This window comes from Notothenia rossii, assembly GCF_949606895.1.
Source record: "Notothenia rossii genome assembly, chromosome: 4".
NCBI classification, from domain to species: domain Eukaryota; kingdom Metazoa; phylum Chordata; class Actinopteri; order Perciformes; family Nototheniidae; genus Notothenia; species Notothenia rossii.
Genome location: NC_136902.1, coordinates 84,482,130 through 84,507,705, shown reverse-complemented (window position 1 = coordinate 84,507,705; position 25,576 = coordinate 84,482,130). Strand labels below are relative to the sequence as shown.

Genomic DNA, 25,576 nt, shown 5'->3' with positions numbered 1-25,576 from the left:
GCTGCCCAGCTGCACTATGAGTGTACCAAGGTGTTTTGAGACAATGCCATGGGAAGAATACCGTTTTGTCTGCTTGTGTCAGAGTAATTGATTGTTACTGGATACTGTCCAGTTTAACACTCAGAAGTGCAGACACACAGCAGTTAGAACTCATACTAACTGGGCCAGTTTGGCCCTTTGTCAAGGTTTCATAAAATCTGCTCCTGTGGGGAGAGGGGTGAGAGTGGGTATCATGTGCAAGTATTGTCGATGTGTGTGTCTCTGTTGTACGATAATTTGCATCAGTCCCTTTATTTGTGATCAGAGTGTTGCAAGCTATTCAACCAACTGTTTTCCGTTAAGATTGTGCCATCTACTACATTTAAAGCATCACAGCGAGCCAAACAAAACCACATTGCCATGTCCAGATATCCTGTGAAGGGCATCTAGAACGATGTTTTGATAGATTTATGGATGCCATTTGGCACTGTATTCCCAATTGTTTGCTGCGACAGTTGCAGTCCTGTAATAGGCTAGCACACAGTGAGATGGAGTCCAACCACACAGCAACATTTTAATATTGTAAATACACCATTTCTTAGCCTCTTTGAAATAAATGTTTTTTCTTTAAATATACTCAAACTTTGCCTTCCTTTCTTTCCTCTCTTTGTCAGACCCTTCATATGATGCTGTACGGCGGACAGGCTGGTCAAACAACATGCACAGTGTCAAAGGTGAGGGCACAAAAGTCATTATGTATTTTTATCTAGACAACGAGTAGTAGTAGTAGTAAGAAAGTAAATATACTTTCTTTATAAAGGGCCATGCAAAAACTGAGTTACAAGGTGCTGTACAATGCAGATTAGAAAGTAGGCTCACATAATATGGTGAACATTATCATATGTTCAGGTTCAAACACCTGTCTGTATCACACTATAGAGGCAGTTCCAACATCCACAGTCTAGACGTGTGGGAAGATTACAGCTTCTGTAAACACTGCCTTATTTATTTTGGCCTCAGATATGTAGCCTGTATCTGTAACCACCCTTCTTTCCCTCTCACTTTCTGTCTCCCCGTTGTCTTCCACTGATTGCTTTTCTTTTTTCTCTGCAGGTTCCCCCGTGGTTCCTCAGAGTGTGACCAAGTCCACTGAGCAGCCCAGACCTCAGCCAGGTAACCCAAACAATCTCAACGTTATGTTACAAATTCACTCCTTTGAATTATCATCATTATATGTTGTCATCAGTTGTTGCTAAGTTACGTGTTTATGTTATCTTCAGTCTCCTCATTACTGTGTGTCACCACAGTAATCATTGTGTCGACCAACAAAGCTCTCCTTTTGTCCACAGACCCTTACCAGATTCTGGGCCCCACCAGTAGTCGCCTAGCCAATCCTGGTAAGCCTTTACTATACATCTGAATAGGCAGTTATCATGGAAGTTTCTCCAATACAGTATATCCCTCGATGCAGGCTAGATAATGAGTTGTTCCGGTTTATAAGGATGCTCATCTATGGTGTTGCCTCTTTGATCACCGTTTGTGTGTGTCCACCATCAGGTTCAGGTCAGATCCAGCTGTGGCAGTTCCTCCTGGAGCTCCTGTCTGACAGCGCCAACGCCGGTTGTATCACCTGGGAGGGAACCAATGGCGAGTTCAAGATGACGGACCCTGATGAGGTGGCGCGGCGCTGGGGTGAGCGCAAGAGCAAGCCCAACATGAACTACGACAAGCTGAGCCGTGCGCTGCGCTACTACTACGACAAAAATATCATGACCAAAGTGCACGGCAAGCGCTACGCCTACAAGTTCGACTTCCACGGCATCGCTCAGGCGCTGCAGCCGCACCCCACCGAATCCTCCATGTACAAGTACCCCTCGGACCTAGCCTATGTGCCTTCCTACCACGCCCACCAGCAGAAGGTCAACTTTGTATCGCCACACCCTCAATCCATGCCCGTCACCTCCTCCAATTTCTTTGGACCCACCGCTCCCTACTGGAGCTCGCCCACTGCGGGCATCTACCCCAACCCAAACGTTCCCCGCCACCCCAACACCCACGTGCCGTCCCACCTGGGTAGTTATTATTAAACCTTCCACTCTGACCATCCGATCCTTTCAAAATAAAGTCCACAGTTGCTGACCTGCACTCCCAAATGACGCAGAACCAATGAAGAATGACTTGATCGAGGCGTCTGTCCTCTGAAGAAATGATGCTCCTAAATGAAGGTTGATGAAAATTGAAGGAGAGTTTTTTTTTATTTTTTATATATTTGTAAGAAAATATAAACAACTGGATGCTATGGTCCAAAATGGAATACTACTTACCCTTACCAGACTAGCAACTGTTTGTTTATGCTTTTTGGATGTGCGTCTAAGTTTCTTTCTCTTTCCTAAAGCTTTTACCTTTTAAAAAAACCTCCCCAAAGCCAAAGCAGGACAGGAGAACAACTCGAGCCTGTCTCCCTCCTCGGCCAAGCTACAGAACCAGACATGGGCCTTTTTATTTATGGGTCTCAATCTACATCCTCCTCAGTACATTATGCACGTTACGCTTTAAGCATCTGCCTTTTCTGCCTGTCTACGGCCTTGTTGGGATTTCTTGTTCCCACCACATCTAGCCTTCTGTTTCCACTGCCTCCGTCTGCTCGCCTGTCCGTCTGCATCGTTTTATGTGTGTGTGGAGAGTCTTCTGGAATTCGCTGGACAAGGAGGAGCTCTCAAAGAGATGGACTTTTCTCAGCACTGAATGAAATTTGGCAACTGGAATATGCCATTCACAAATTTATTTATCCTCCAAACTGGAAGGCTAGAGAAGAGTTAAACGCCAGAGAAGGAAGCGCTGTATGTTTTGCTGACCTGGGTGAACTCACTTACTTTAAAATCTTTCTGTGTGTTGTGTGCAGAGTTCAAAATGGGCGACGAGTACAGTTGACTCGAGTGTGCTGCGGAAGCTGAGTCAAGATTTAATTGAAGTAATTTGCAACAATAATTCAACCCAGGTCAGATGTTTTCAGGGGGCCACACACTAGGCTTTTAAATGTTTGCCATGCTGTTAACCCTTCAGCCATGCCATTTCCAGATGTTCTGTTGCTCGACCATGTCAGTATTAATGTGAATGTTTTCTGGTTTGTGAAACACACGTGAAAGGGATCGCCTGCAGCAAAATCAAAATTTGTCAGATGTTTTCATTCTGTCTAATGAAAAAGTCCTTAATTTTAAACACCATGTTTGCTGTACATTTCTGTATCGAAAACATGAAAGTGCCTTTTTTTGGAGATGTTGTCTAAACAACAAGTCTGTATGTTGTTTGGATTTTTTTTTTTTTCCCAAGTGTCTTATGGTGAATCCAGCTTTAGTACATGGCATAATAAGAGACGTTATCCTCACAGTGCCTTAACTGCTGTGTTATACTATATATTTTATATTCATTATACACAATACAGCATTCAATCTTTTAATGAATAGTACATTTCATAATGATCTATATCCGTGTCTCACCAGAAATCTGACAATTTTTGATTTTGAAGTGCACTCTGTCAATAACGGCTGCCACAGTGCCTCCTTCCTCCATATGTCAGCTCAGAGGAGTGGCCTAGCGTTATGTAATGTTAGCAGACAGTTTAGGTTGCATTTTACCAGGGCTGGATCCTAGTTTGAGAGCAGCATGTGTGTTTGAATGTTAGTTTCTCACTGATCTGAAGCCCAGCAAAATGCACATGAATCTCAAGTCAGGATTTCATCATCATGTAAAAGTATCATGTCTAAATACATATCCATCTTCAGGTGTTCAAAGCTGTTAATAGCCAAAGTATTCCTTCAGAGTTACTGAATATGGACACTTGGAAAATAAATTACTTGGGACTGAGTAGTTTAAGAACAAAAACCAAAAAGTATGACGAGATGAAACAAAGAAATCCTCAGATTCGCAAACGCTGTGCGTTTGTCAGACCTATTTTTTATTATTTTATAAGCATCAGTCAACTAGGCATTAAAGCAACTTACTGTATAAATTATGCAGAGTTATTTTCATATGTGACACAGTATAAAAAGTCAAGAGAATTAATACGAGTTGACCTCGGTCAAAAATGCAAACCTTTTAAGTCCATTTCTGCTAAGTAGTTTGTTCAGCATGTTAAACGTTTTATATCTGTACATTTGGGCAATACATTGTATCATTTTTGTTTTCTTGTTACTGTTATTATTTCTGAAATTTGGTTGTAACATAAGTATCTTTATGTGCACAAGATATTTTCATGTATTCCCAAAACCACAAATGCCTGCTTGAATCACAATCTAACAGCCTGGAACTTCTCTATTCTACGTGATTATGATGGATGCACCATTTTGAATCACTTCTTAAGCCAAATAGCCCTGGAATTAATAGCTTTTCATTTAACTCATTCAGGTATTTTTATGCAAAACAATACAAATAGTGTTACTATCCACAATCAGCTTCTGAAAGTTTATAGCTTTAAAAAAAAAAAAAAAAAGGGAAATTGTAATTTGTAGCATAAAGAAATGGTTCTGATGAACCCTTAACCTCCATGTTTCACAAGCATCATCAATGAAAAGGGAACTGTGCTACTTCGTATATGCAATGTATTTTGGATAACAAATATATATAAATATATATATATATATAAATGTGTATAATTTTTACAATTAACCAATGTATTATTATTATTGTCATTCCTGCATTGTATGAAGTAATAGCTTTTGAAAAAGGGCTTTTGTATAGGGAAATGTGACAAAATAAATGTTTTTACCTCTCAAGCTATCTTCCATTTCCTGACTGGGCTTCACATGATGATGTAATATTTGGGGAGTAAAGCAGCTAATTGCATATTTTCAAAGTGCATTTCTTCGCCTCCTTATATTTCTTTGCATAATTTGCATAATTTCAGTGCTTTTTTATGTACTATTTACACCTGCAGAAAGAAAACGGCTTATAACAATGAGCAAATAACAATTTTAGACTGAAGTGAAGCTTTTTTAAAGATCTGGATTCAGTTTTGCTTTTAGGAAAGAAAGAATGACCATCACAGTTTGTCGTTATGCAACTTTATCTTGATCATCCTTGCAGGCTTGCTATCTGATTGAAATGTAATCAAATGTACGTATGCACAAACTAACCATGAAAAGGTACAAGTTTGAAATGTTGCAGGTGTATTACAGTAGGTACACCTAATGCAGTATAATACAACAGTACTGTAATAATGCATATCTTCACGAAGGTTATAACGTTCAGCTTTTTGTAACTGTTGTTCTTGATCTAGCTTAGTAATTAAGTAATTCATTAAGGAGGGTAGAATTTGTAGTGCTGTTGAATTACATTAACATTGTTTAAAATATTTGTCCACCCCAATCAACAAGTAGTAATGATGATAATATGATAATTAATAAACTAGCGCTAAATGTTGTATTTAAATGTAATTCAAATAAATCATTTCTGGTTGTTAGACAAGAAATAGGAAGGATAATGCAGCATTATTACAGGCTTCCTTTTTATGACGCAATATTTTTGCCACGATAATTACAAGTTACATTTTGTCGTTGCAAAAACAGTGACAAACCATGTTTACACCTATCTTTGTTTGTATCAGCAGATCATTCAAGGCCGCAAGCAAACAAGGACATTGTAGGTGTAAAAGCACTTTAGGCCGCTGCACGTCAATTCTCCTGAGTGTTATCTCGTTGCATCATCAAAGTATCTCTGAGCACAGATTCAAATCATGGGTGTTGGGAATGTAACAACCTGTGTGTATCTTTGATGACAGCTACAGCCTTGCCAAATGATATGTTAGTTTCCGTGAACCGTGTAGACAAAATATGAATCACACACCCAGAGAACATCCGCCAAGGGACTGTTGTAGACTTGTTTTTATTAAAAATCTGTCTATGAAGCATCATCTTCATCATCTTTAAGCTGCTCTGTCTCTTCATATGATTGCAAATAATATTCACAATCTTTTACTGAGTCCTACTTATTATACTGTCACTTGCTACAGCAACATCCCTGGGCGCAGACACACACATATCACACGCAGTTCATTAGAGCGGTTTTAGTGAGACCTTGGCATTCAACAAAACCTTCTAAATCTCCATTCATTCTTGCGTACACTATGTGCTGTAATTTCTCTAAATGGAGAGATCTGGTTTCGTGTTTATGACCTGCAGGCAAAATAATGGGCAGCAAGCTCTTGTCTCCCAAACACTTCCACTCTTTTGTGTTTGAATCCCTGTTTGCTGTCACAACTTTGCTTTGTTTACAGATGAAAAGCCTCGATAGGGGTTGGCACCTGTCATTACGCCACTTTCACCTTTTTGATCAAAGTGCTAATGGGACATCCAGGCTCAGTTATCTAGAGAATAAATAATACAGCAACACACATTTTTTTTATTAAAAAATAGCCTTTAATTTACTTCCCCTGAGATGAAAAAAACAAACTTAACAAGAACATAGATAATTGATTTCCGTACTAAAGTCAGTGCTGCATGCAGGCATATTTTAAGTGTTTCCGGACAGCGATTTTCTCTAGCAATGTGTTCACTCAAGTAGAAAAGCACAAGTAAATCACCCACTGTTTGAAAGGAGTGGCCCCTGAGCCCGGCCCTTTACTAGTGCCTCAGTGTCTGAATAGTTAAACATACTCTAATGGTTCAAGTCCAAGTGTCTCTGTGTACAGCAGGCTGCATGCATTATTAAACGAACCACCATATATTTTCTTCATCCACATCAAAAGCATGGCCTTCAATGTCGGTCCTTCAAGTAATGGGAGGGTTTATTCACGGGGCAAAACATTTGAATAGTTATTCAGCCTCTTTATACTCAGTAAACCTGTTCTGCAGCCAGAGGTAAATACAAACCAATCATCTTCATTTAAATTAAATGCACACAATGTATAATCCCTGAGGAGAGTATTTGGGAAAACTTTCTGTTTCTGTTGTTGAATTGTAGCTTCACAATCTTCCATGGCCTGACCTCACTTTTGAGAACAGGTTTTTTTGTCATCACACAGTGACAGGTGTGGTTTTTAAATACAAATAGTTCACAATAAGTGTTCTGCATCTGACCCACAGACGGCTTTCTAATCTATGTTTAACACAATAGAATAACAAATAAGCAGGTTAATGGGAGGTTAACAGTCTCTGGTCTCAGTTTCTACTGTTCATTGCAATGCGTCTCACATCTTAGTGACACTGGGGGGGTCATCGATATTGATCACATCAAAGCCCTGGTTGTCATGTCCATCTCTGGAGTGGTGATGGTGACCCTTGATGTTGTGGTAACAGTAGGCACAGTGTGCGGTGGCCACTGGCACCACCTTGGAAAAGTTGGAGAAATCTACTCTGTACTTGCCCTCCTTGTTTCTGGAGATGATAGGTAGGAAGTTGTAGCCCCACATGATCTCCTGAGGAATAAACGAGGTCCGAACTTGGCAGGCAGAGCTTGTGGACTCTGCTGTGCCGTCTAGGAAGACTACTAGCTCAAAATCTTGTTTATGGAGCGTGTCCACCGCCATCTCGAAAAATGGGCTGCTCTTGTCAATCATGTGGTAGAGCATGAGGGGACACACAAAGAAGAGGTTGTCCTTCCCGGCGTCCACTATGAAGTCGATGTTCACCTGGTCCATGATGATTGTCTCCCCGTCAGGTAAGTTTGTTGTCCTCAGCAGCTTGCCGTAGATCTGGCTTCCAATCATTAGGGTCTTGCGCAGGTTGGCCACTCTCATTGACAGGCAAAGAGAACCATTTTTGGGGCTGATGACGGCCATGTCACTGAATGAGATGGTCTTTGCTCGCTTTTTGGGTAAAGAGATTTTGGACAAAATCACTCCACACATGAAGCAGTTAATAATGGCTCCAAGGAGGGACTGGATGATAATAAGGGCCACAGCACCTGGGCAGTTATGGGTGAGCGATCGGCCTCCATACCCAATGGTTGTCTGGGTTTCTAGGGAGTAGAGGAACGCTGTGGTCATTCCTAAAATATTATCAACGCATGGAGAGTGGTCTAGTTTGGGGTTTTGCCAGGGTAGATCTCCATTACTGCGGGCTATCCAGTACCACAGCAGGCCGAAAAGGAACCAGCTGAGGGTGAACGAGGCGATGAAGATCAGGAGGACAAAACGCCACCTGATCTCAACAAAGGTGGTCCAGAAGTCAGCCAGTAAGGATAAGTGGTTGCTGTACTTGATGTTTCCATATTCAATGTTGCAGCGACCGTCTTTGGTCACTAGTCTGGTCCTGTGGATTTTTCGCCTCGCCAAACAGCCATCGATACATTTGTTCAGATATCCGAACATTTTTCACAAGCCCACGACCTAAAAGACAACAGAAAAACACATCAAATGAGTACAAAGTAGAGCACCTTTCATCAAGCTGTCACTTGAACAGTTATGAAAATACAAAAAGTTACTATTCAGTACATGTGAAATCGATAACAATAGACACCTGGAGCCCAAAACCATTGTGCGAACAATGACAGAATGTCCGAATAACATTGTGCAATACAGGTCATTCACAAACTTGCTGGTTCAAATATTTGATGTTACAATCATTCTTAAACACTGAAATTCAAAACAGTCATAGAGTAAAATGTCAAGATGACACAGGAGGACCTGCAGGCACATGTTGTGCCAAGGATAAAACGTGTATAAGCACAGTTGGTGAAGTACAAGATACAATATTTAGGACAGATTAGTACAACAAAGGATTCAAACAAGTTAGGTCAGCTGATGTGAACATTGTTTTAGTTTTAAAACTTGGGGTATTTCAAGTATCAAGATTAGTAATTTAAGTACATCAGTGCATGAGTACAGAGAGAGTAATACATATAATGCCAGTATCTGTCCTGTTTTTCATGCTCTAAATGTGTCACTCCTCTCCCCTGGTTACTTTGCTGACTCTCCCTGCGTATTTGCAGTCTCACATGCTTCCAAGCCGCTCTGTCCCACTGCAGCTTTAATCCTAACTGAAAGGCTATAATCCTGGGTGGAGGCAGCACTGAAGTAAAGACCTGAAGCTAATGGGAAACAAAACTTTCCAATGAAGTGTAACACATAAGTGCCTCGAATAAACCCAAAAGATTTTGGTCGCATGCAAGTGTCTCAACACAAGGATCTGCTTTGTTTGCTATAATTTAATGCTGAAAAAAATAAACGTGGCATTAAAATAATTTAGGAGCCCAGCTGCTCACAGACATAACAGTCATTGATTTATTCAAGCTCTCATAACTCTGGCGCTTGATGGATGGTAACTGGCAGTATTGGCTTTACAGAGGTTTCCAAACAAGTATGGCCTCTGTTCTTGCCAAGCCAAGCAAACTGCCCATTTGGATCATGGTGTGCTTGTTAGTGAGTGTGAAGAAATACAAAACGAACAGTACTGTGAGTTTATGGTTTTGTTTTCAACCCTTAAAGCTCACATCCAGTCATTTTGCCAAAAAAAATAACCTGACGATTATTCAGTGTAGCTCGTTTGCAAGCTTTAATCTTTTGGAAGCACACTTGGTCATTCCACACCTAATCATTAGGTCAGCATGTTCTCATACCGTGACCGGATAAATGCTTAAATCATTTCAGCTATTTAGTATTTTAATTGTATGTTTGACAATGTATTCAAAATGACTGCTTTGCATTGGAAAACAACTGGGCTGAGAATGGAAATGGACTCTTGAAAAGCATCCACAGAATATACTGGAAACACAACTTTCACTCTACTTTACTCTCATGACAACTCTAGCATGTCGACCTTATGAAACATCTGAATTCATAGACTTAAATGTGTTGCATTATGTTGTGTTCATTATGTTATTTTTGTTTTAGTTGCACTAGACTTTGTTTTAGCTTTACTTGATGCAGTCTTCTTGAATGTGCCTTAAATGCAGTCATTGCGGCATTCAAATAATGTCTCTTAGATTAAAAGCTTTGATACTATTATAACGTTTGTAGATCTGGATTTACCCTGTATATTGTTTTAGTCCACTATCTATTTACTGCAGACCCATTTAATGTTGAACTTATTTGCCACTTTAATATACAAAAGTTAAATTAAACAATTAAAACAGACAAGAAAGTATATAAAAATGTAATCAATATTAGACTTGCCTTTTTTAAACTACCTAATTATTTTCATTATAATTCTGAAAAATGTTTAAGGCTCATTCTAATAAAATAATACCCACAATTATGTGCAGGATATGTGGTTTGTTCTAGCTGCAGCATGAATTGAACAGTTGGCCTACTTTTGATTTAAAAGAGATTATTTGAAATACATCACTAATGAGCTTTAACGCCTTATTTGTACTAAATGCTTTCTTTTGTCAGTGCATTACAGCTTAAGTAAAAAAGTTGTAGAAAAATATTTCCCTTTATTTATTTCAAAAACATTCGCAGTGGCAATCCAAATTACAGGAGATCAAATGAACTACATCTGAACTTCTCACACAAGACATCACACTATCACCATAAACAATCAAATATCTTACCCTGAAAGCACATTTCTCTAGTTCAAACTCACCTCTTCAGTTGGAAGTGAAAGTAGTTTGCAGCACATCCAAAGGTTGTTGAATAGCAAAAAACAGCTGCACCTTCCCCCGTCTCCGTCTGTGTGTTTCTACTTAACAATTGATTGAGACAGTAAAGGTGTGTCCTCCTATAATGCGTGTTCACCACCACCTGTGGGTTTTATACTGTCACGTCCCGGTGTACTGGGTTCATCCAGGTGATGTTTACACCCACAGAGACATCAAGCATCCCTCCGCCCCAGAACACACACGCATATCCTTCCCCCGCTCCTAATAAGATGTTTACCCCACATACGCCTGGCACCAAGGGCCAAGCTGACCTTTATCCGCCACACTCCCAGTCTAAGCTTTGCTTTGGATTTGCTTTCCTATTTTATGATATATTTGAAAGTAAGCTTTTTTCTCACAGTTGCACTCATTCTAAGAAAAAGGGAATGTTTACAATGTAAAAGCAAAACCATTATGTTCTGTATACTCTGCATGAAAGACTGTGTTTGTATTCAATATAGGCATACACACCTTTATTGGTATGTTTTTGGGATAACATCATATTTTCTTGTTGTTTAGTAGTAAAGATGTAAGCTGTAAAGCCGGAGGAGGGTACAACACTGCATGTTGTTCCTAGATTACTGTATGCGCCCATGTTAGAAAAGAGCCTATAACTCACATTCATTTAAGCATGTTTTTTTCCCCGTCTCTGAGAATGATCACCATAAAAACACGTACAACACATCCCAGGCACAGTGTTGTCTTTATGAATCAAACATCAGCGCTTCACAGCCTAGTGCGGCACAATGGTCTTCCTCCAAGCAACAACCATTTCCCCCCCGTCCCCCACAGCCACAGAGCTGTATGGTGATGAATTGTAGGAGCCGTAAATAGGTTATGCTGTGAGACAGCAAATCTGCAGAGATGCAAAAAGAAGATGCTCCATATCTAATCAGATTGCTCCCTAGGGTTGTTCAGGAGCTGAATCAGTTTGTGAATCCAAGATGTTCTGAAAGCTGAGAGGAGAAAAGTTGTGAATTGTGATGGGAGTCATTTTTCAACTCTATTGTTCCCAGAAGAAAGTGACAGAAGAGGCTGCTGTATTACCTTACATGCTGCAGAATGTGTATTATATTGACAGCCACAATACATAACTGTTGACACACAACAAGAACAGGCTTCTGGGTTATTTTTCTAATTACACGCTATTGTAAAAGGAAGACAAGCCTTTTGTATCAAGCTTTTTTATTCGAGAGATGAATCGTCTGTTTGGTTAATCAACCCCCGTCATTGTAATCTCTTTTATATCACACAAAAGGTTTGCAAATAGCCACCACACCAAATAGCTCCACTGATTGCTGGGCAGGTTTAGCAACTTAAGAGCTTTGGAGGCTGCCATTGATTGACAGCAATGCAATCTGAGAAAATTACTGCCAGCAATTAATAATGACACAACAAACACATGTTTAATGAGATTGTATGACAGGTAAAATATGATGATTGTATTTGTCAATCAAAATCTGTGAAGGTGAATCGGTCCATTCTAATGGAAAAAATGGCATTATTGAGGCGATTATACACTGCATTAACAGGAACAATCTGTCCACATATGAACATATTAAAGACCCTACTGTTCACTACCTGCTTTTACTGCCTGCTGCAACTTTTGTTATAAGCTGAGACTGTTTATAGATGTTTACTTGCAATTTCACTAAGCTGATTAGCACATGAAAAACATGTTTGAGAGATCAACCCCCGATGATTGTAAACGATGGTAGTTTCTCCCTGCATCAATTGGATCACTCAACTGCAAATCTTACTATATCAGTTTCTGACAATCGGCTTTAGGGTCAAGAGTTCACCTTCACTGTAAAGAGATAAGTACAGAAATAAGAAAGATTAAAAAAAGATACAATGGAGAAGAGAATCTGTCTCATACCTTTATGTTGAATGATATGTACTCTTATCTTAATCTTCAGACAACCCTGTATCTGAGATGGAATGATTTTTTACTGTTCTACTAATCATACGGTTATCCTGTAACTCTGTAAATTTCCCGTCTGTGGGATTTCTGATTCTGATCCAGAATTAAAACCAAATTTAAACAATGATAACAATCACAGTCCCCACTTGTTAAGAACCGGATCCAGACAATAACTTTATATATTAGTTATAATCTCTATTATTACCTCTGCCAAGGAGGTTTTGTTCTAGGCTTGGGATGTTTGTTTGTTTGTTTGTTGATCTGTTTTTCAGCAACCATTGGAAAAATACTGGCTTGATTTTCCTGATCCTGAAACAGTTGTTGCATGGGCCAAGAAACAACACATTACATTACTATTTAAGAATACTTTTTCAATTTTGGAATCGGCTTGGGGGGTTATATGCGTTCTCCAAGTGCCCTTAAATTATTATAAACATATCATTGATTTTAATCAAACAAAATTAGACCTGAAATTAAAATGTTATGGCAAATTGGGGGCAGAAGAAACAAGTTGTGAAAAACACTGATATATTATCACGTTTAGGTTTGAAATCTATTAGCAGACACATAGCTTCAGTATATTATCATACATTTGGAGTTACTATCAACTTAAACATTGTAAGCATAATACATCTCTTATGCGCCTTCTTTTCGTCTCTTCTTTTGCTCTTCTTGCTTTGACGGTCGGCTTTTTTGGGCTGCAGCTATTTTATCGGATCTCTTTCAATGAAAAGTCCAGTCAAAAACCAAAATATAATGATCAGACATTATAAAGTGTGTCCCACTTTTAATATTCAAATTGAAAGTCACAGTCACCAATATATTGACAAAGTCAATATGTATTCCAGTTAAACCCAGTGCTTGAATTGGGCCGGTACTCACCGGTACGCAGTACCGGCACTTCTGATTTTTACCCATGTAGTACCGGCACTTCTTACTGAGTAACGGCAAGGTGCCGGTACTCACTAAAATGCCGGTACTCAGCCGCCGGCAATATACGTATATATTGTAAACGCAACGCAGCGCAAATGTGGGTCTGACTCTGCCTCACAGAGGGTGACTGGCTGTCTACATGACGTGGCCTGCCGACATTGCCACTTTCATACAGATCATACTAATGCCCTCGATTGGTCTCTGTGTGTCATTCAAGCTCGGGAGGGTGTGTGTTGGTGTATGTGTGGCGCGAGCGAGCGAGAAAGCGCGCGCACCGGTTACGTGTATTGTTGTTAGCATCTGGTGCTAGCTAGCTGCGCTAACGGATATAAGGAGCTTTTTCAACAACAAGGTGGAGGGAGAGTCCTTTGCTGTCAGACTGAGAGGCTGATAACTACAGCTCTGGTGAGGTAAATTACTCTCTGAGTCTTTAGATAGTTAACTTAGTTTAAGTTATCTCAGTGGGTCTCAAACGGTTCGGTCACCATTTATGTAAACACATATTTCCATTTGAGGGGGTAGTGATTAGTAAAATATGCATGAATAATACAAACAAAATGTTAACTAGGTGAAAAAAGGTAAGATAAACTTGTTGAGAGCTAAAACTAGTCTTTGTTGTTGCCTCAAAGAGGAGCAGGGGGGAGAGGAGGGAGACAGGAGAGGCCGATTCACGAGCCCAGACACACTCACAACTATAAATGAACCAAAAACAAATAAATAAACAAGTTTCAATGTTTTTTCATATTGGATATTGTATGTTATTGGTTATGGCCATGTACTTATGATTTTATGATTATTTAAATGTATACATTTTTGTTTCATACGGGGTGTAGTCTCTTTATTTCCCCCTCAAAATGCACCAGATTGATGCATTTAAGTCCAACATTTAAAAAAAAATCTTACCGGGGGAGCATGCCCCCGGACCCCCCTATAGGATTTGAGGCCCGGCCCCACTGTTCCCAAATAGATTTCCATTTTTTTTTTAAATAGTAACCCATCTCCATATGTTTCTTTTTGGGTAGTAGATTTAAACTAGAGGGCTATCACTTTGTGCAGCAACGCTATTGACAAATAAATCCAGCAAAATGGCACAAAAAACTGGTAGTGGCCTCAGGGACGAGGAGTCATTTAACCAGCCAGTAGGAGTCAAGCTTTACTTTATTTTATATCCATAAAGAAAAAGTAAATCTGTTTACAGTTGTTTCATTATGGATGTTGAGAGGTATCCATATATCTCTTCATTTTGCTCTCGAAGTGCACCAGATTGATGCATCTAACTTCAATATTTAAAAAAAAATGTTCCTGGGGGAGCATGTCCCCGGACCACCCTAGACTAGAGGGTGTCAGGTCCACTCCCCATTATAAAAATAGCACTTTACCACTGCACCCCCTCTAATCTCAGATGCACCCTGAGTCATTTTGTTTAAGTACAGTGAGCCTTTCTAAAATATAGAGTAAAGAGACAAACCCACCAGCATTCTAGGATATACTATGACTTTGTGCGAAATACTTGTTGCTGATTTAGAGTACTGGCACCTTTTTTATTCCAATTCAAGCACTGGTTAAACCCCACGGCCCGCGGCAAAAAGCAACATCTTGCAAGAAACAGCGTCTGAGGGCTTCTTAATATTTAACAAACTATGAATGTGTCATAACAAAATGTGTCAAGAAACTCAGCTATCAGACTATATTAACCGTGTTTAGCTAAACGAAACAAAAGGGTAATAACAAAGGCTCTGAATTAGCCCTGAGCGAAAAAAAATGCTAACGCACTTAGCACAGAACTCAAGGTAAAATACCCTTATTACTTATCGGATCTGCACCAAAAAGATATCGATTAGCAAACTGAGATTACACAGATTCCAGACATATAAGTATCATCACTGAGCGATCAGAACTCACGGCCAAACGACAAGAAACAACAACAAAGAAATGTGCTTTACGGAGCCAAAATGGCTAAAAACGTCTTACCTTAGCTGTTGTTCTGATCAAAAGTTGTGTTCAATGGCATTAAAACGAGAAAAACGCTGCTGAAGGTTAATCCAGAGGTTAATCTATCATAATATTTATGGCAATAAACGTAGTTTTCCATAGAGTGTAACATAGTTTTCGGTTTGGGCAAACTGCGTGCGCATCAATCTCAATCCTCAATGGTAATGTTTAGATGGATTTAGGAACCCCCCCTCGATTCTATTGGCTCTAACGGTTCAAAAGAGGTGTCAATCACCAAAATCGACCAATGGGTTTGTTGGAGTCGGGAGGCCTGTTAATTTATTCTGGCAATTACTCAGACCTACTAATTAACCTAACAGAAGCTATTGAGTCTATGTAAGTTTGCTGCCGGGCTCGGATCCACCTCAGCAAGGTCTCACCTCTACTAACTCCTGAAGAACCAGGTTCAATTAACTGCTGTTTCAATTCAGACTCCCGAAGGATTCTGGTATCAGTAATGAGGTGTGGCCCTGCCTATGTGTGAGTGTGGCAGTTGTGCAATCTTACCTTTAAGCAGGAGAGGAGAGCGCAGATTTCTTTTTAAGTTATCCCAATCCAAAAAGGTGGGATGATTTTATTTGAAGAAGATGGTCCACACTTTTACAGGGTTTTTACCTTCTCTCGTTACAATGTGACAATCATACAAATATATCATGCTGTGGTCCTTTTCTAATATAAAACCTCAATTCACAGTTTATACTAACTTCAACTGGCCCACTTCAGTTCTGACATTTAAATTCTAACTTTAACTGGCCCACCTCAGTTGTGACATTTAAAGTCTAACCTCAACTGGCCCATTTCAGTTGTGACATTTAAATTCTAACCTCAACTGGCCCACTTCAGTTGTGACATTTAAATTCTAACTTCAACTGGCCCACCTCAGTTGTGACATTTAAATTCTAAATTCAACTCGCCCACTTCAGTTCTGACATTTAAATTCTAAATTCAACTGGCCCACTTCAGTTCTGACATTTAAATTCTAAATTCAACCGGCCCACTTCAGTTCGGACATTTAAATTCTAAATTCAACTGGCCCACTTCAGTTCGAACATTTAAATTCTAAATTCAACCGGCCCACCTCAGTTCGGACATTTAAATTCTAAATTCAACTGGCCCACTTCAGTTCGAACATTTAAATTCTAAATTCAACCGGCCCACCTCAGTTCGGACATTTAAATTCTAAATTCAACTGGCCCACCTCAGTTCGGACATTTAAATTCTAAATTCAACCGGCCCACCTCAGTTCGGACATTTAAATTCTAAATTCAACTGGCCCACTTCAGTTCTGGCATTTAAAGTCTAACCTCAACTGGCCCACCTAAGTTGTGACATTTAAAGTCTAACCTCAACTGGCCCATTTCCGTTGTGACATTTAAAGTCTAACCTCAACTGGCCCATTTCAGTTGTGACATTTAAATTCTAAATTCAACTGGCCCACTTCAGTTCTGACATTTAAATTCTAACTTCAACTGGCCCACTTCAGTTCTGACATTTAAATTCTAAATTCAACTAGCCCACTTCAGTTCTGACATTTAAATTCTAAATTCAACTAGCCCACTTCAGTTCTGACATTTAAATTCTAACTTCAACTGGCCCACCTCAGTTGTGACATTTAAAGTCTAACCTCAACTGGCCCATTTCAGTTGTGACATTTAAATTCTAACTTCAACTGGCCCACCTCAGTTGTGACATTTAAAGTCTAACCTCAACTGGCCCACCTCAGTTGTGACATTTAAATTGTAACTTTTAAATTCTTCCGACAGAATTGAGAGGAATATCCTCATAAATGGTCGGTGATAAAAAACACATTGAAACTTTCATTCAACAATACATTCAAAATAAAAGTTAATTTCAGAGAACTTACCAAGGAAAACCCGCTCTGGAGCTTTCTCCCTCTCAACCAGTGCTTTTTACCTCACCGCAGCATTCGATACCATCAACCACGCCACCCTGCTGTCCCTCCTCGAATCATCGCTCAACATCACCGACACTGCACTCTCCTGGCTGAAATCCTGCCTCACCGACAGACATCAGTTTATCAACATCAACAACTGCACCTCCTCCACTGCTCCTCTGTCCCAAGGTGTCCCCCAGGGTTCGGTGCTTGGCCCCCTCCTCTTCATCCTCTACATTCTCCCCCTTGGCAAAATAATTTGTCACCACAGCCTTCAATTTCACTGCAATGCCGATGACATCCAACTTTATATCTCAACAAAAACCATCACCCCCACAACACACTCCACTCTCACCAACTGCCTCTCCGAAATAACAGCATGGATGCAAACAAACTATCTCCAACTGAACAGTGCCAAATCAGACATCATCATCATCGGCCCCCCATCCCGTATCAAAGACATCCAGAATTTCAACTTCACCATTGACAGCCACACTCTATCTCCCCTCCTCACATCCGCAACCTCGGAGTCATCTTCGACAGTCAGCTCAAATTCAACCACCACACCGATCACATCACCAGGACCGCCTTTTTCCACCTCAAAAACATTGCCCGTCTCCGCCCATCACTCTCCTCCTCTGCTGCTGAAACCCTGATTCATGCATTCATCACTTCACGACTCGACTACTGCAATAGCATCCTCTATGGCATACCATCCAACCTCCTCAATAAACTCCAACATATCCAGAACTCTGCTGCCCGCCTCCTCACCCACACCCGCTCCCGAGACCATATCACTCCCATCCTCCAGAACCTCCACTGGCTCCCCGTCCGTCAAAGAATCAACTTCAAAGTCCTCCTCATTACTCACGAAGCCCTCAACAATCAGGCCCCCCCCCCCTACCTCACAGACCTGCTGCACCACCACACCCCTTCCCGCTGCCTCACACACCTGCTGCACCACCACACCCCTTCCCGCTGCCTCCGCTCATCAGAAGCCAACCTCCTATCCATCCCCACCCGCATCGATCACCGGACCTGGGGGGACAGAGCCTTCTCCGTCGCTGCCCCCTCCCTCTGGAACTCACTCCCACAACCCATCAGAGACTGCACCGACCTCACCACCTTCAAAAAACTCACAAAAACTCATCTCTTCAATCTGGCTTTTAATTTGTGATTGTTCTTGTATTATTTGACTTTAACTTTAACTATATATTTATTTGTTGTTCCTTTCTTTTCTTTTCACTATATATGTAAAGCGTCTTTGAGCACCTGTAAAAGCGCTAACAAAATAAATCTATTATTATTATTATTATTATTTTATGCTCCACACAGGGAAGGAAAACCAAAGACACACCTTCATACCCATATATGTGGGGAAAGGTCATGGCCTCTGGTGTGCAGGACTGGACATGTCCAGACATATTCTCCTATATAGTATGGCCTAAACCCATTTTGGGACTTCAGTACTTTTCCATTGAGTCAGGGGTCTCCTGTGCACAGCTTGCTGTGAGTGAAGACAACTGTCTCCCCTCTTTAAACAGTGACACCCATAGTGATACACTATAATAGGCCTTAAACTCAATTTACCGAACCCCTTGTGTTTGTAAATACTGTGATTATAGAACAACATGAAATATAATGCATTTTCATTGTGGGTTATACAAGAATATATTTGATTATATTTGATTATTATTTGATAATATTTGATTATATTAACTTTTGTTTATTCAACTTAATATGGAGACCTCAACAGGTTCCAGAGATATGGCAAATATACCCAAAGGACCCCAGAGGTGGGTTTTGTTTTTTCGAAATCTCTCTAAAAAGGTCACATTTCACTTGTTTTGCATCAATCTTGATACAGGGTACTAATGTTTTAGTCTGGATTCCTAAAGCTTTTAGTCTACCATCCCATCATTCAAGGCTGGTTTTCACTATAAGTAATGGCTTTTTTTTGGACGGAAACTATAATTTACAGTTTTTTACTATGTTCAATCTGAATTTACTTTAAAATAAAAACATCTATATTGATTCTGACTGTTCTACATCCAACTCACATGTTTATCATTGCTTTGAGAAAAAATATTAGATTTACCCCTTTTAGAAGTGAAGATATAGTCATTTGTTCTGGGCATGTCATTTTCAAGCCTGAAACCTGAAAAACATGGTCAGGGCTTAACAGGTTAAGGAAGTGAAATCAAGACCAAAGACTGTTGTTTAAAGTCTGTTTACTCTTTATGTAGGCCTTGTTTTGATGCTGGTCAACATGTTGACAGTATCTTTAAAGACTCATATCTGAAAACCCTAGGGTTAAACCCTAACCCTAACATGTCACCCATCTCCTTCGCATAGAGTTGATCAGGTTGTTGATTGTGGCTTGTGGAATGTTGGTCCACTCCTCTTCAATGGCTGTGCGAAGTTGCTGGATATTGGCAGGAACTGGAACACGCTGTCGTATGTTAAATGTTAAAAAGATCTTTAGATGTTAACCATATCTGAGTGTTTTCATAAAATAATTGCAGTCAGAAATAATTATGAAATGTAGCCTAGTGCATTGAGCTAAAACCTTTTAATTAATTCTGGTGTGAATAAAAATTAAGCCTTTGTTTTTAACTTTTGATTAGTGGTTCAGTCATGCTTTGAAACACATAGCTTTACCATTCACCATGTGCCTTCATAACTGTGGGTTTTCTCTGGAAGTTTTTCGTTGTACGATGTGAGGGTCTAAGGACAGAGGGTGTCGTATTGCCATACTGATATTCTGTACAAACTGTGAAGTCCACTGAGACAAATGTAACATTTGTGATATTGGGCTATATAAATAAACATTGATTGATTATATGATTTGCTTCAGTTGAACAGTAAAGATCTATACTTTGGGGATGACGGTTGCGTGTGTGTTTATCTCACTTTGCTGGGTCATCATGCCACAGATCATTCATATTCCATATCCGTATTCTCAGAGTAAAAATGGCATTGTGGTAAATTCCAGGCATTGCAATCCTAACATGTGCAATGTGCTTGTCAGGCATTTGCCTCCACAAACATATGCTACAAAGGAATTCTCAGTAGAAGTCCATGCACTTTGCTGCCTTCATTTCTGGATGTATCTTTTCACTATATCTGTAAAGCGTCTTTGAGCACCTGTAAAAGCGCTAACAAAATACATCTATTATTATTAGTATTATTATTATTATTATTTGTGCAAGACATCTTTTGTGTAAACTCTGAGATGCAGGCAAGCTGAAAAAGGCACACTGTTTGATAATAATGATTGTTTACTGTGCATTCTGTATTGATGCCTTAACCCTAACCCATATCAACAGAAGCCTATGGACATTAACTTGCACCGTCAGGCCTGAAGGAGAAACCTGGTCAATAACGTGTTTGGGGATTTTCCACAACAACACGTACACGTACACAAAACTAAAGGAATCATGTATTTTTTTACCTTGCCATACTTCATCCCTTGATCACGATGGTTGTTGTCCAAGACTGTCATAGCCTATTTAATCTTCATAGACAGATGGCCGGCATGTAACTGCAGTATGTACAGTGGGTAATGATGTGTAAAATGAAAAGCATGACGTAAACATTTAGAGTACAGCTGTGTGATGTGTTAGGCAGCGCTGGATGGAGATGCTTTTCAGTTATCTCTCTCTTTTGTTTTTTAAACACCCGGGTGGGATTTTCCGTCTGCCCTGTTGACATGAGTACGGATAAAGAGTAAGAAGTAAAAAGCTTGAGGTTCGAATCCAGGAATTCAAAACAGAAAATCTTATTTAGACATTATGTTTCATTTCTTTATTTATCAGGGCATGACATTTGATAGTATAAGTAATGGAGTGTAAACTCCATGCAATCGGTCTTTGGGGAATTCCTCTTTCCTTGCTGATTCAATCAATTTTGGGTTCCAAAGGACAAAGGGGGATCCCACATGTATTTGTATTCTGCACTCAATATTCTTAGGTCACATATTGCTATAGTCTTTTTTCTACAGCACACAACTCAAAGGACTTTGGCCTGATGAGGCAGCCAGAACAAGCAACTCGATGAAAGAAACAAAAAATATGAAACCCCTCTTAAAAGCTTAAAATCACCTTTCACTTGACCCTTTTTCTCACCCTCTCTGCTCTGCTGTGGCATGGTCAGCGGCATGAGAGTTCTGTACAATGTAAAGTGAGACTCAGCGACAAAATCCACAAGAGAACACTGACCCATTGTTCCACTCGAGGGATTTCACCTCTCTCAGTTGTGGATACAGCCGCTATATCACGTTTCATGTTTTTTCACGGGTCTTTTATTCCTCTTATACTGCTGCGTAATTTTTTTGTGTATCGAAGAGTGGTGTTCCCTAAATAAAGAATAGATGGTGCTGCAAAGACTAATCTCTGCTTTGCAGTGGTTATAATGACTGCCTGACAGCACTTCTCTTGCATATTTAAATGGCACTGTTGTAAAGGAGGTGTTTCTAAACCCGTATAAAAACCTGAATATCTTGGAGCTTGAGGGTGCTAGAGATCTCAAAGATCTTCCTGCCTGCAGGGATGCTCAGAGGGGACAAGACTTTGTCTCTCAGTAAGAACTCAACCTGACAGCAGTTCCCTGTGGACTATTTTGTAGAGAAGGAGGTTGCTCGAAAGCAGGAATGCCAACACTTTTTGACATTTGATGGACTGAAGCATACGGAAAAATGGGCGAGTGGGCAGTCAGACTGAAGCCGTCGAATGGACTATTTATTGCATTTTAGAAATACGCATTCTAAGGCTACATAGCATTGGAATATTTCTCCATATTATTGCTTTTAAAATAAGTATGGTAATGTGGTAGTTACACAAGCATATGCGTATGGCCCTGCTTCACATTCAAACAAATGTTATCTTGCTATAAATAATCTCTAATGAAATTGAAAAACATCTCAATTAATGTTTTTACAAGTGGTTTTAGTCTGCCCTTCACTGAGCATGGCACATCAAACCACTGCCATGCACACCATTTTTGATAAGACTTGGACTTAGCAGCAAATCTTTAAATAAGAAAAACAACAGAGAAAATAAAGGTTTTAAATGTAATTTAGCAAGCTGAAAGGTCATCAATGATACCAGCCACTACATGTAAATTACTGTACAAGAGTCGCACTGAATTCCAAAGTAGCAAAGATTACGGGATGTGTTACAGACGCATCGGCTAAAATTGCAGAGAATCTGACAGTTTTCTGCTAAAACTCTTTCTGCAACACCTCATTCCTCCACATAGTGTCACTGTGTCTGGACTGTAGTGGCGTCCAGGCAAGGATCAGTCACATTCTGTTAACCCACTTCAAAATATGCTTGATCCTTGGACACAGCACATTTGCATGATACATATTCTAATTATACCATCAACTAATAAGTTGTACATGAACAAATATGTGTCTATGAGCCAAAGAGAAATACTCCAAACTATGTAGTTGAGTCATGGCACCCGCTATACATAACATATTTTACTATGAAGCTTATAATATGTAGTTTTAGAAGTAAAATGTTCATTTGATATGATTTTATGCAATGCTTCTATAGATGTTCTTTATTTTGAGGCATCCACCAAGGGTACTCAACTTTCCGTGCATAAGATAAAAACATGCATAAAGTACAGTATTTCTAAATAATGTATTCACATATAACAAGCACAGTGCTGTGCTGTAGGTCTTTATGTTCATATCATTCATTATTTAAACATTAATAGATGTCCCTTTAAACAGTACTGCATGGATTTAACAAAAAAATTGAGTACATATTGTGCACTCTTGGATTAGCATTTTGTCTATATGTTTTTAAATGATGCATTTTACCAATATGTTGACACTGATTAATCTGCTAGGCTAAAGCTGTGCCAGCTGGATCAGACAGATTGTTTAATCATTTATCCAATTTCCGTTGAACACATACCTTAGCTCATGCTTTCACCAGTTCTCCATGCTATTAAATGTTTCCCTCCATCTTTGCTCTTCGTGTAAGACCAAATGCGAAGTAGGCCCTTGGATGAACAGTTAAATATTTTAGATAATACAATACATAGTGTGCATTAAGAGCAACTTCAACTGCAACTTCAGCAATTCTGCTGAACTGTTCACCCCTGACACGTGTGATACATTTTTTCATTTCTTATGGAATATCTCCACGCACACTCTGACGCACATACTCATCTAACTATCTCCATTATGCCCTTGTAGTCATATGTTTACTGTGGTTGTCCTCTGATTTCCTTCCACGCTCCTTCTTGTTTTCTGGCAGCTAGTAAGAATGCAGTTCATCGCGGTGCCATAAGCCCTGACAAGAGGATCAATCAGAGCTAATGACGCCTGGGAGGAGGTGAGAAACCGCGAAGAGGGATGGAGCTAAAGGAGGAGAGAATGGCAGAGTAAGGATGGGGCTTCGGAGGGGGGGGGGGGGGGGGGGGGGGGGAGTGTTGGGGTTGCAGGATGAAAAAGAATACCGGAGCCAAGGGAGCAAGCGAGAGGATTAAGACAAATGACACTTCCTTCTCACCTCCTCGCTCTGTGCAAGGAAAAACTAATTCCCCCTCCTCAGTTATGAAATAATCATTTTCCTCATCTGATGGCCCTGGCTTGACACACACTATCGACTGGGGCTGCTGTTGCTGAATTAAAACGAGGCATTTTGATACTGCTATCCCACAGGAACTGTTTCAGCAGAATGTGTTGTTTATAAAAATGTTGTGACGTATTTCCCATTTACTATCTCTTTTAGGCAAGGCAAGTTTATTTATATAGCACTTTTCTGTACGTGACAATTCAAAGTGCTTTACAAAACAAATTAAAATACTTTTTAGGAATAAATAAAAACACATTATATAATGGCATTTTACAACAGGCATTACAAAGCAAGGAGAATTAAATAATTAAACACTGCAGGTATACAATACATGTTTAAAAGGCATACTGTAGTGTGAATATGAGCAGCTCAATTAAAAGCAGCGGCAAAGAGATATGTTTTTAGTCTCGATTTAAAAATAGTAAGCGTTTCTGCGGACGTGATTTGGGTAGTTTGTTCCAGATTGTTCCAGATTTTTTGTGTCGGATCAAGCCATAGTATCCATAGAATGCCTATAAACCGTGTTGATATAGGAGTAAGTGCTCAGTTAATTTCATATAGAAATTGACTGCATTGACGAATTATCAAATCAGACTGAGAACACTTCAATATTTGTGTTTTCATCCCGCTGTTCATTTTAGCAGGATAATACACAATTTGCTTTCTAATGGCTCGTCTAATAAAGCACAAATGAAGAGCCTATTAGGTTGTGTTACCCACTCCCCTTTAACATTATGCAAATGTAATTTCTAATGATGTTCACTATACACATGTTTCCTCCTGGCACTGGTAATTATGAATGTGCCAAGAAGCTTTATGAATGTGTGATGTGAGATTAATGTGAGGTGGTGCAGTCAGACAAATAGATTACACCACAGAGTGAACAGTGGAGGCAATATAAGCTGGAGCGAGGGGGCTCTGCTCTGATCGATAATGGTGCAACCTCAGGAGGGGAAATAATTACACATGCCCCGGATCTGAACCACCTGGGGTTGATCCACACAGCTGAATTGTTCGTATTAAGATCACCAACACTTCATGATCACTGCTGAGATTACCACTGCCACCTCGGGAGCATGGCCCAGAACTCGCATCCCTCAACCAAATCCTAAACTCCTCATGACTGCAGCCTTACTCCTTGATGTTCCATAATCCTCTGTCATCGGCTAGGGGGGGGGGGACATGCAGGAACAAAGAGGGGCTGCAGAGTCATAAATCTCCTCCCAAACTCAATGCAGGAAGTGCACGGAGAGGCTTGCTGGTGATAGCTTCTTCTGTCGCTCCTCCCTCACCTATCAACGTCTCCCTATCTCTCTCTCCCGTTGCTCACTCTCATTACTCCTCCTCTGTTATGTCATGTCCACATTCAATTTGCTCTATGCCGAATAACATCTCAATGTCAAGTATACATGCATAGGTCTCTGTCAGCACTGTCCTGTCATGTGCACGCAAGTCCCGATCGTGGATCACACGCTCCCCCCTATCGCGTGTACTGAGCAGAATTGTAACATGGGAGGGGGGGGGGGGGGGGGGTTAATGAGCAATCCATTCTGCTTCTAGGATTTTTGAATGTATTCTGCTGTTAACCATGCCTTATGAACACGTTGTTCATCATCACCCTGACTCACGGCTAACATGGTCAATTCACTTTCGATTCAGATTATTCAGGAGGCATCATTCACA

At 40.1% G+C, this 25,576-nt stretch overlaps 2 protein-coding genes across 8 annotated transcripts in view; one reads left to right on the top strand and one right to left on the bottom strand.

Annotated features, from left to right (window-relative positions):
• Positions 1–4,751, top strand: part of fli1 (Fli-1 proto-oncogene, ETS transcription factor) — a 30,128-nt gene extending 25,377 nt beyond the window's left edge. For all 6 annotated transcript variants that reach the window (XM_079678439.1, XM_079678438.1, XM_079678440.1 and 3 more), the window contains 4 exons: positions 654–713; positions 1,093–1,152; positions 1,329–1,376; positions 1,537–4,751. In XM_079678439.1, the coding sequence (XP_079534565.1) occupies positions 654–713; positions 1,093–1,152; positions 1,329–1,376; positions 1,537–2,066 (698 nt within the window). In that variant the 3' untranslated portion in view covers positions 2,067–4,751. The remainder of the gene's footprint in view (positions 1–653; positions 714–1,092; positions 1,153–1,328; positions 1,377–1,536) is intronic.
• Positions 4,752–6,119: 1,368 nt separating this feature from the next.
• LOC307036002 (ATP-sensitive inward rectifier potassium channel 1-like) overlaps positions 6,120–25,576 on the bottom strand; it is a 52,390-nt gene continuing 32,933 nt past the window's right edge. The window contains exons 1-2 of one of the 2 annotated variants that reach the window (XM_079675930.1): positions 10,500–10,936; positions 6,120–8,302 (exon numbers count right to left, since the gene is read on the bottom strand). In XM_079675930.1, the coding sequence (XP_079532056.1) occupies positions 7,163–8,284 (1,122 nt within the window). In that variant the 5' untranslated portion in view covers positions 8,285–8,302; positions 10,500–10,936 and the 3' untranslated portion in view covers positions 6,120–7,162. Of the gene's footprint in view, positions 8,303–10,499; positions 10,937–25,576 lie in introns of those variants that run through there. The other variant, XM_079675931.1, reaches the window with a different exon arrangement.